Source organism: Clarias gariepinus, chromosome 11 (genome assembly GCF_024256425.1).
Source record: "Clarias gariepinus isolate MV-2021 ecotype Netherlands chromosome 11, CGAR_prim_01v2, whole genome shotgun sequence".
NCBI classification, from domain to species: Eukaryota; Metazoa; Chordata; class Actinopteri; order Siluriformes; family Clariidae; genus Clarias; species Clarias gariepinus.
Window position 1 is genome coordinate 18,415,291 of NC_071110.1, and position 12,549 is coordinate 18,427,839.

The following is a 12,549-nucleotide window of genomic DNA, read 5'->3' on the forward strand; positions in this document are numbered from 1 at the left end:
TCTGACTGTTATGATAATGTTATGATAATTACACCAATAATGGTAACTTGCAAGTGGATTGTGATAAACATCACTTATGTGTTGATATGCTATCTAGACAACTGGACAGTAAATTCTGGAAATCTTTTCAATTAATTATCGAATTGCAAATAAAATATTGTGTAAATATTAAAAATTTCTAAATAAACCGATTGCAACTTGGTCTATGCTAAGTGTCAAAAATGTGACATTGAAATGAGGTTCATTACAAGCAAAAAATAATCATGCAGAGCCCCGAAATGGAATCGTGGAAGTCCAGAAAAGGTGGGATGATTTTTTTTTTTACCTTGTGCTTAAGTGACATTACCTTGTTCCAGCAGGAAATACTGGTTGTCAAAACGTTGTGTTGAAATTAATCCTGACCCTTAAAACACAAGCTTCATGCCAGAAACACAGCACGGGTCTATGATCGATTATAGACAAAAACAACTGCTTAGACAGAAATCCTGTTGTCGTGTGAAAATAGGGAAGGCTTTAGACATCAAACTGTGCATTTTGGATATGTAAGGAAAAACCAGAATTACAGTATCAATTCTTTTAAAACGTACATTTTACTTTATGTATTTGTGCATTTCAGATTTTTTTTTCTGCAGTCATGTTTGTATGGTTGGTTCTATAAGGTTTATTCCATCATATAGCCTAGGTTGTACTAAAAAAGGATAGGGACATTTATTTATTTATTTATTTATTTATTTATGTATTTAAATGGCTCTCTGTTTTTTAACAGCTATTGTGGTAAACGTTACTGACATTTGGACAATGTTGATATTAGTTTGTGAAAGTCAGAATTACTTTCATGAAATGACTTTGAAATAATGTTGACTAAATGATGAGATGATGTTGAAAAAATGCCCATGACTACAGTACAAGTCAAAAGTTTGGACACACTAATAATTCAGTGGTCTTTCATGATTTTTATTTCTTTCTACATTGTAAAACAATGCTAAAGACATCAAAGTATGCAATTATCGCCTTTAAACTGTTAAATATTAAGATATCTGTGCTACTTAGTCTCTGTAAGGCCTTCATAATGATGTGATGTGTTTTCAGCTGGTGATTTTTGAGGCTGGTAACTCTAAATGAACTTCTCTGCAGCGGAGGTAACTTTTGGTCTTTCTTTTCTGGGATGGTTTGGTACAAACACTTGATAATATTTTAATTTTTTTTTCTGGATGTTATCTTATGTTCACAAATTATTTATCTTGTGGAAACAAGATCTTGTTCTTGGGTGATGCCATCTCAAGTCAACCAGTGGAAGAGAAATTTTCCACCATCACTTCTCAGATTTTGCTGATTTTTTCACCAATTGTTGGTATTGGCATAAAAACAAAACCCCCCCAATTTTTTTGTCCCAACTCCTGCTTGTTAAAAAATGGCAGCCATCTTAATTTTTGGCCTCGACGCGCTTCGAGACGTGCCACGCCCCTTTTTGAAATCCTCTTTTCCTAGATAACTCACTTGCTATATGTCATATGGAGATGAAACTGGGTATATTTATGTAATTTTTCATGTAGATTTAGATTCCGTAATCAGAATTTGTCTAATCTCCTGTAGTTATGGAGATATTCCTGAAAAAACATTTTTTGGGGGTACCCCTTTTTGAACCCCCCCCCAAACCCAAGATCTGCATGTAAATATGTTATTTAAAAAAAATAGGGGTTATTTCACATCACCTCATCTTAAAAATAAATAAAAACCAGGAGTGTGTTATGCCCTGTTTTATAGAAATCATCAAAAATAAATTGTCCATGTTTTGCAAATGTTTTACGATTTGATACACATTTTATATACAGAGAATGTACATGGATCTACACAATAGGCCTTATCTACCAGTAAATGTGTTATTTTATGGTGGTACATGTAAAATACATGTATCACTGTCAAACAGTATCCTGTAACTGAACCATTCAGGTTCATACTGATCAGAAAGTTGAATCATCTCCAACTCTCTCGCTTAATTGAGTATTGTGAATTAATTTGCAAATATTATATATTTTTATTAAATAAATCACTATTTCTTCAATAGCTTCAAGGTCATGTCACCTGGTGACCCCAAACTAGTACCAAAATAATCTCATTAGTGCCCCATACAAGGTACACCTGATTTTATCCCAAGATATGTCTTCATTCATTTTTATTTTATTTTTTATTTTAAAAAAGCTATTTCTTAAATAGCCTTTAGGTCATATGACCTGGTGACCCCAAACTGGTACCAAAATAATCAGATCTGAGACCCCCAAAAGGTACACCTATTTGTAGTCCAAGAAATGTCCTCAATAATTTTTTATTAAATTTTTTATTTAAAAAAATTTAAAAAAATAAACGCTATTTCTTCAAGCTACAGATGCCTTGAAATGAATTCCCTCTTTTTCAACCCAGACATTCTGTAAATGCCACGACAACCCGCTTGCTTGTTATGTTCTACAAAAAATTGTGCTTTGTTGAGTATCTGACGGGCGAAAACCAAACCAGTTCCACACTACTGAAGTTGCACCATTTTTACAAACCAATTCTGGTTCATCTGTTTCATTCAACGATCCACTTTCGCCCTTCGCATTCTCCGCTGCCGTCATGCTTTTTCCGCCATAAACGTATGAAAACAAAGGCACTGCGCATGCGCGTTTTACCCATATTCAATCGCGATATTTCATTTTCTTATCATTGCCTAACATTGTACTGGTATTACCATGAAAGGTATAATATGGCCCAGCCCTAATCTTGATGGTATATTTGAAAATGCTGATTTGGACCCAGATGACACTGTTCAGTTCAAGCAGTGGAATCATGAAAGCCATGGCAAAATTTCTGATGTCTTTGTCTGTGTCTAAATTCATTATGAGATTTTGTGAAAAATGTGACTCCTGCACAGCTCATCACTATAGAGCCAAGGCCCAAGCTGTTTATTTAAAAGAACTGAAACAGAAACAGTCTTTGATTAAATATGCATTACAGAAGAATTTAAGGTAACTTTCACTTTGAAAGGAGCAGATTTTATGAGTATGTATTAAGTATTCTACAGATATTGCAGTACATTTCTATGTGTCAAATCATAAAATGTTGCAAAACCTGGACAATTCATTTTTGATGATTTCTATAAAACAAGGCATAACACAACTCTGGTTTTTATTTATTTTCAAGATGAGGTGATGTGAAGTAACCCCTATTTTTTTGAGTGACATGTATACATGCTGACCATGCAGGGTTCTGGGGGGTTGAAAAGGAGTACCCCCAAAAAATGTTTTTTCAGAAATATCTCCATAACCACAAGAGATAGCCAAATACATAAAAAAATACATAAATATAAACCCAGTTTCATCTCCATATGACATATAGCAAGTGAGTTATCTAGGAAAAGAGGATTTCAAAAAGGGGCGTGGCACATCTCGAAGCGCGTCGAGGCCAAAAATCAAGATGGCTGCCATTTTTTAACGAGCAGGAGTTGGGACAAAAAAATTGGGGGTTTTTATTTTCATGCCAATACCAACAATTGGTGAAAAAAATCTGCAAAATCTGTGATCATGTGATCATGCAAAATAACTGACCTAATACAGCAAATAAGCCTTTCATGGTTCAAATATATCTTGGGAATTAACAATGCTTTACTCTGCAACTTACTTATGTGTTTTTTTTTTTTTTTTATCACAACTTTAAACTTAGGCAGACAAATAATATAAAAACTTGTTCACATAATCTTTATAACTTGTATTCTAAAGATACACCTTTGTTTTTTGTACCTACCTTGTATGCAATAAATCACACCTTTTGGGACTTTAGGTGCTCCATAGAAACCAAAAGCAGAAAAAGTGAATTAGTATTGTAAGTAATTCAATTTTGATGTGCACATACAGTTTTTTTTATGTGCAAGACCTATCTATACATAAACACAGTGTGTATAAGCAAAGAATAAAACCTCTGAGATCAGTAGAACTCTATTCACAAATAAAAAAGAAATGTGCGGTTGGTTATTATAGTGATGGAACATTTTATTCAATTTACCAAGCTGATTTCTCTGAACTGGCCAATTTTGCCCTGGGGAATATAAAACCTCTAAATTGCCCCACATAATGTGTCATAAGCTTGTTCAACATGCTTACTTATTACTGGCGTTCACAATTGTAATGATTTTCCAAGACATCTATGAACAATCTAGTTAACACCCAATAATAAAAAAATAGCCTTAAAATATTTTTCAACTGTTTACCTTTATTAAGCAAAACATGCTTTTCACCTTTGATCTGTATTTTTGAATATAAAAGCCAGCTCTTGTAATATGAAACGTAAAGTAACATTACATTTTATAAATCAGTATATTTTATATTGTCAAAGACTACTATAGCCTACTAGCCTAAAACATTATAAACAAATGCTCATACCCATTGGTGTTAAGTGACAAATATTTGGATCAGCAAGTTTAAAGTGAATTTTTTGAGTGGGTTTGGCTCATTATGTCACTGGACTCTTGGAAATTGTATCAGTGTACATTTTAAATGCTGCTGTAATCATAAACTTTCCTGTGCTCATCCCAGGACTCTTATTTATAATATGCTAATAGCACACATATTTCAACTTGTTCAGTACACTTTGCCCACTATCAGGTGTCACCCAGATTTTTTATTGTAACATCTCAATAAGTTTTTTCCTCACCTCATGAGTGCTCAATAATGCTTTTAACTCTTCCTCCCAATTTCTTTAAAGCAATTAAGTCAATTTGGAGGTTTTTAGAATTTTAGTTTGTTTAAACAAACAATCTAGTCAATAATGTCATTTATGGATTCAGTTTGGCTCAGTTCCATTCTGTTGGTCAAGGCTTAGGACAGAGAGCTGAACATTTTACAAGGTTAAATGGTTATATACTTAGAGAATATGACCTCTAACAATATTTTTATAATATATTGTTATACTGGGCAGCATGATGCCGTAGTGGTTAGCACTGTGGCCTCATACCTCCAGGGTCAAGCGTTCGATTCTTGCCTTATGTCAGTGTGGGTGGAATTTGCATGTTCTTCCCGTGTTTGATTGTTTTCTTCCGGATATTTGGGTTTCCGGTTACGATGAATTGCCAACCTGTCTATTGTGTACCCTGCCTTGTGCCCAAAGTCTCATGGGATAGGCTACAGGCCTGCAGCAACCATGTACACAGGACAAGGGGTTTAGAACATAAATGATTGTAGATGTTGTATTGCAATTTTACCAATCAATCCAACACAGTTCCATTTTGGACATTCAACCACTCTCACTTACTCTCACTTATCTTCTACACCGCTTCGTGTTGTATTCAGGGTCACAGGGACCTGGAGCCTATGCCAGGAGACCTAGGGCACGAGGCAGGGTACACTCTGGACAGGGTGCCCATCCATCACAGGTCACTGGAGGTGCAAGACGACATTCAACCAATTCAGAAAGAAATGTCCTATATTGGGTCAAATATCACTACTATACTGAAAATGTATAAGTTATGAAGGTACCTATGGCCAGCACAGTTAAATAAACCCTTGCACCTCTAATAACTATAGTGTTGAGAGCCAGTACACTGTTCTACAATGTTAAACAGAGTCATTATTGTCTAAATGTCTCTGGCTGATTTGGGTGCCTACTTACAAGGATGAAAGTAAGAAGAATAGCTTGTACAGAAGAGACATAGATAAATACCGTGCCAAGGACAGAGCAGCTGAGCTACAAGTCTTTTCTCTTCAGCCTTTTTCTTATTACATACTGTACCACCAGTCACCTGACTGATCCCTCATGGCTAGACAATCAAGACTGATTCACAGAGGTGTTGATATTTCTGTTTAATTTCATACCTGTGCCAGTTAAAGTAAAGTTAAATAAAATAGAATTAATTATATTAGGCACAAGAAGTCATACAGTAAGGCTGTTTTGTGTTTGGAAAAATGGATGAATGATCAATGTGTCAGCTACATGCTAGTGTTTTTACATATGCTGTTGGTATTTTACACACTACCATACTGTAGGTTTGAGATGCTAAACAAGTTAATGTAATAACTGTTATTATGTAATAACTCCCAATTTACATTGAAATTATTATTGTAGAACATTCTAATAGTTTTTATCATTATAAGAGTTGTATAATTGATTTGCTAATTGTCATTATGCTTCTGATTGCTTCTTAATTGCCTGAAGATAATAACATGCTTAAAGATCATCATATGTTGAGGGTATTATCAATTTGTATTCAATAAGCATAATAATAATAATATTAAAATAAAAATGTAAAATCAATTAGCACATAACCTTGGTGATACTAAATTAAATGAAAGCAATAAGCTGTACAGTCTGTGAGACGGAGAAGCTTCGTCTTGTTCTTTCCTGTCTATTCAGTCTTAATGTGAATGTTTTTGTGGTTAAATTTTATGGTTAGGGTAAGGAATGTACCAATGTTTTACATTAATCATTTAGACGGATCATTTTTTTCCCCAATTAAATGTATATATAATTTAACACAGTAAAGGCATCTCTCTTTTTAAGTGACTCTCTTTTTAAGTGACTCTCTTTTTAAGTGTGTGTGTGTGTGTGTCTGTGTGTGTGTGTGTGTGTGTGTGTGTTCATGTTTATGTTGAGATGTTAATGAGAGCAAAGGATTGCACAAATAGCTTCTAATGGATTCTTGACGTCTTTGATAGTATATCGCGAATGTGAGGACACTGAACAACTAGCCTATTAAAAGCATGTGTGTAAAGAACATCACTAGGCACTGGAAGGTATCATACAGTTCCAGTGTTAGGTCAATTTATCTACTTTATTTCCACAAAAGGTCATTTTAAAATGATACCTGGGAGCCAAATTCATTTTAGCTACTATTTACTAGTAATTAATACTATTGTTTAATATGCTAACTTATTACCTGTATTCACATTTAGAATTCACATTTTACTGATACACATGATAATTGTTTAATTCTTCCAAAGCATCTATAAACACCCAACAGTAAAAGTAAATCCTTTATCTATTTTTAGTAGACAGATTCTAACAAGAATTATAGCAATTTCTGAAACCTTCCAGAAATAGTAATCTTGGTGTATGACAACATTTGACTCACAGGAAATATGACTTAAAGGAGATTTAAAAGATGTTAAAAAAAAAAAAAAGATGATTCCCTCATTAACTTGACAAAATAAATGTTTGTACATGCTGGTGCTGTAAAAAGCTGAGATTTCCTGACAAATTTTGTCTGAATGCAAATTTTGCCTTCAATCACACATTTTATATTATTTTGGGGGGTTTTCAGTTATCCTTAAAAACAAATTCCTTAAAGATGTAAAGGAAATATGGGGAGATTAAGAGCACTGAGCTGCCTTTAAAGTAATGACTTCACTTGACCTTAATCTAATCAGGCAGCTCTTGAATTGAAAGGATCGTGACAGAGAGCGGGATCCAACCAGCACCTTAAACCTCTAGTAAATCCTGTAAGAGACATAATAGAAAGTACTGCATATATTTGTTTTAGTTATAGTTATAGTCAATAAGTAAGCTGAGTTCAGTAAGTTTAACCTGATCCTTCTGCGTGGCATTTAGTCAGGCTCTCACCATATTACATAGTAAAATGTTTCCCATTGGTGTGTTCCCTTGCCTCTTAAGATTGTGCTTTAATTTTTATTTATTTATTACTGTTTTTAACCTATTTTTTTTAACGTTATTTGCATTTAACATGCATGCTATAATAATTTTGTTATTATTGTTATTATTATTTTACCAATCAAGGCCCCATCACTCACAGCTTTCTCATGTACATCAGACTAATATTAGAGTAATCAAACTCAAGCAGCAGACACAGGGGTGCTTTGCATCGATGACCACATGATTGCTGGTTCATTTTCTGCATCATGCACCAAGGAAATGAGCTAATGTTAGATTAAATAGATTAGATAAGAAGGCTGCAGGATTTAATATCCCAGGGATTCCACTCCATAAATGTACCCTCCAGTAAAACACTAAGTGCTTTGTAATTAAAAGACATGATTTCGAAGCCACCACTGTTTCCATCAGGAGGAAACGTTGTTTTATGGATCCATGTTGGATGCCATTTGGGTCTTTGTTCACTTCCTTGCGATTCATACAGAAAATAGGGTATGAGGCAGAGGGACATGCACCAGCCCCTACTGCCATGATGAACACCAATGTCACACTGCCTCACACTGACACATCTATCCATGGCTGAGTAGGCAGGATGGGGACATTTTCACTGTGTGCTGATCAGGAGCTACCAGCTGCGACAGAGTCACTCATCCCAGACCTGACACACAGGCCAGGGCCACATGGCTTAAAATAAACCTCACCTCAATGACAGTGTCAGGGGTACTCGTACTGATCAAACACGCACACGTGCATGCACACACGCACACACACGTGCGCACACACACACACACACACACACACACACACACACTGTGGCATTTACATAGAAGAATGAAAACACTCACGGCGGAGCCTACATTTATATAACAACTCTATTCACAAAAGCTTTTAATAGATTATTATTTGATGTCACTTTTGAAATATCATCTGTCTCATGCCTTTTCGTGTCAAAGTAAAAGAGAGAGAGGGAGAGAAAGAAATTATTAACAGAAAATGCAGCTGCAGACAATTATCAACGTTTAACATTTAGCTTGTTTAAAAGATCATCCTAATCTCTCAAACTCCAACTAATAAACTGTCATTAGCAATGTAGCAGAGAAACAAACAAACATTAAAAAAACATGCATTCTGTTTACTTTCTCTTATGCATTGCTTATCTGAATATTAATGTTCAATGCAAGACATAATACAATATATCCATAACAATAAAAAGATAATTTCAGAGTATTAAAAATAGCTAAAATATTTTTTCGCAGACTTAGAATGAAACCTATTAGGTTATTATGCAGAATTATAATTTTATACTCAGTTTGCTTCTTTATAATGTAAAACTTTATTCTATATGTTTTACATATTTTCTTAATAATACTTTCAAGTTTCCTTTTTATATGAGCTACCATCAAACCCATAGTCTGGGATTCCTATCCTTATGTTCATGATCAGGGTCATGATCATCTCTGATGTAGCCTGTGTACAGGGTCTATCCCAGAAGACTAAGAGCATGAGGCAGGGTACACCCTAGACAGGGTGCCAATCCATCACAGGGCACACACACACACACACACACACACACACACAATGGGCAATTTGAAAAAAAAATTGAGAAAATCCTTGCTTAATATGGGTCAGGAGTAGTGCTGTTGATGCAGGAAGTTTAAGACCATGTGTCTGGGTGGGGCTGCAAAACATCAACAGCAAATTTTTCATCCTGATAAAGGTTTAATTATTAGTAATACATTTTATCTTCATAAAATGACATATTGTACAACATATTAGCAAAGGCTTGAGTTTTTTTTTCTTTCCTGGTGTGCTGAATTTATTATTAAATTATACATATAAAATCTTTCGTTCTCACGACTCGCTCGGTGCAAAGGAAAACAACGACTCTGGTCAGAGTGAAACTCCTACTTTCATACTACACAGAATGTCGAAGCAGAGCTCAATCGAGTTCGAGTACTATACTAGTTAGTATAAAAGTATGCGGTTTCTGATGTAGCCAATCAGTTCGTGAGAAAAGCAACCAATCAGATGGATCCATTTCGGACTGAGTGAAGTGAAGTGAAGTGAGCGGCGCCATAACCTGAGAGACAGACAACTCTACTGACGCGCAGCGCGCGCGCACGCAGATGGCCAGTCTAAAGTTCTGTCTTGTGTAAAACCAGAGCGTTGAAATGACAAAAAAAAAAACAAGTCTTTTGTTTTCCTAAACCGGGCAATAATTCAACTGAAAACCTCAAAAATATACACATATAAGCAGGCTGAGGCGCGAGTGCAGTTTGTTGCCATGTGAGGAAGCGCAGTGATGGCAGACTGACTTTGCCAGCACAGACACAGCATCACTGACAAGCACGCGCCCAGTATTTTATTTATGAAAAGTCTGCATATGTGGATGTGATTAGCCCATTTAAAAACGATCCGCATTTTAATAACATTAAGCCTATTTTCATATATATTTACACTACACACACATACACACTAACCATTTTTATGACTGTTCTGGGGCACAAGTGAAAACACCAAATGAACGACGTCCAACACAAACATAGCTTTTAACTGATGGACTAAAAACTGCAGTGCGGCACCCAGAGTTAATATAAAAACCGCATAATATTTCCGTATTAAAGTTTTATCCCATGGTATCTTTACATCTCCAGGATGTAGTCTGCCATGCAATTCAGATCCAAAGCACTGCTGCTAGTTAAACCCATTACACTTTCAGACCAGAACACGCGCCGATAAACTTATCTATTCATTTTTGTAATTTATATTAATATTAATCTCTATTTTAGCATTATTTTATGTACATCCTACGCAATCAGCATATATACTAACAAAACACTGCCATGTGTAACTTCTGATCACAAATCAGCCAATAATAATAAAAAAAATCAGGACAGAGCTTACCCCGTTTAAACATGTTGGAAAAGTGGTGGTGCGCGTTAAACCCCTCTAGGGATCATTTAGTCGTTGCGTTGCGCTCCGGATGAGATGATTGTTTCACTCTCGATAAGATATGAAGCGATGAAATTTTCGCTGGATGCCGTCTGAATGCATTGGCGGTGTGACCACGTCCGTCCGTGATTAGAAAGTCGCGCAGCAGGAAAAACAAGAGAGAGTTCAGGCTTGAATTTTAATTCGGGGAATCTACTCTACGCTACTCTACTCTACTCTACACTGATGCTGGAGCTCGTGTCCTCCAGTCAGAGCGGCGCGGCGCGCGCAGAGACGCATCCTGCAGTCCGACACGCTTGCTGATGGGGCTTGGAGCGCGCGCGCGTCCGTCCTATACACAGCCAGAATCCAGAAAGGTCCAGAAATGAGCCATGAACTAAACGATCAGGTTAAACTCCAAGACAAACCAGGGGGTCTGAACCAACCGGTGAGGCAAGAAGCGTCTCCGGTTAAACTTTGTCCCAACAATCCAGTAGGATCCGTTTGGTAAACGCTCTTTGAACCAACACTACAATCCAGCCGGGTTTGAACACCGAGAAGAAGATGTCTGTGCGACGAGATGTCCGCTACACTAGCTCTCCGACACACACAGAGAGAAAGAGAGAGAGAGCATCGCGCTCACATTTCCGGTTTGGAGACAGGAGACAGCAAGGCGCTGTTAGGGCGCGACACCGGTGTTTACGCACTAGATAAAGACTAGAAACAGAGTGATGCTGCTCCACACCAGTCGACTGATCACCGTCTAAGATAACACACAGAGCACCGTGAACAAACCACAGGCACTAGAAAGACTATAATAATAATATATATTTTTTTAATCTTCTAATGGATCCTTCACGCCTATAAGTGCAATATTCAGGCTTATGAAACTCTTTCGCTAGCTCGTCCTCTGCGCGCGCGCACACGCGGACGCGTATATACACACACGCGCGCGCGCGCGCGCGTCTGTCCTCCTATCCTTGTGAGGACAAAATGATGCAGCTAATTAATAATATAATGTCTGCACTGTACGCAAACACATCTTAATCCCAATAACCAAAATTAAACCTTTAGCTCTTTTGATTTGCCGGTTTTTATTTGATTTGTTTTGTAATAAAATTTGCCAATTTGTTATACAGTGCCGTGAAAAAGTATTTGCCCCTTCCTGATTTTTGTTTTCATATTTGTCACACTTAAACAATTGTTAATTTTACTCAAAGAGAACCTGAGTAAAAACAAAATGCATTTTTAAAATAATACTTTAATGTATTAAGGTAATAAATGAATGCACTGTAATTTTTGAAAAGCTGAGTTAAATTTCACCACCAAACCCATTACTGATTGGTCTGATTACTGCCAGACCTTTTGAATCAAGAAATCACATAAATAGGACCTGACAAGTGAAGCAGGGCAGGGTTAGCTCAGTGATTAAGGCATTGGGCTAGTGATCAGAACTTATCCAGCAGCTCATACAGGAACCCAAAACAGCATAAAGGACTGCCTCACTGTTAAGGTCAGTGTTCATGATTCAACAGTTCATGATTCACATTTAGCAAAAAAATATAATTTTGGAAGGTGTGTGTCCTGTTTCATCTGGTGTAAATTAACACTGCTTTATATATATATATATATATATATATATATATATATATATATATATATATATATATACACACAACAAAAATATAAACGCAACACCTTGTTTTCTGCTTCGATTTTTCATGAGATGGACTTAAAGATCTCAAATTTATTCCAGATACACATAATTACCATTTCTCTCAAACATTGTACACAAATCAGTCTAAATGTGTGATAGTGAGCACTTCTGCTTTGCTGAGATAATCCATCCCACCTCACAGGTGTGCCACATCAAGATGCTGATCTGACATCATGAGTAGTGCACAGGTGTACCTTATACTGCCCACAATAAAAGGCCACCCTGGAATGTGCAGTTTTGTCTCACAGCAAAATGCCACAGATGCCACA

At 36.3% G+C, this 12,549-nt stretch overlaps 1 protein-coding gene across 1 annotated transcript in view; it reads right to left on the minus strand.

Annotated features, from left to right (window-relative positions):
* Window positions 1-11,198, minus strand: part of rtn4rl1b (reticulon 4 receptor-like 1b) — a 190,715-nt gene extending 179,517 nt beyond the window's left edge. Inside the window, exon 1 of the mRNA XM_053506798.1 lies at window positions 10,537-11,198. Coding sequence (XP_053362773.1) covers window positions 10,537-10,549 — 13 coding nt within the window. The 5' untranslated portion in view covers window positions 10,550-11,198. The remainder of the gene's footprint in view (window positions 1-10,536) is intronic.
* Window positions 11,199-12,549: the final 1,351 nt, after the last annotated feature.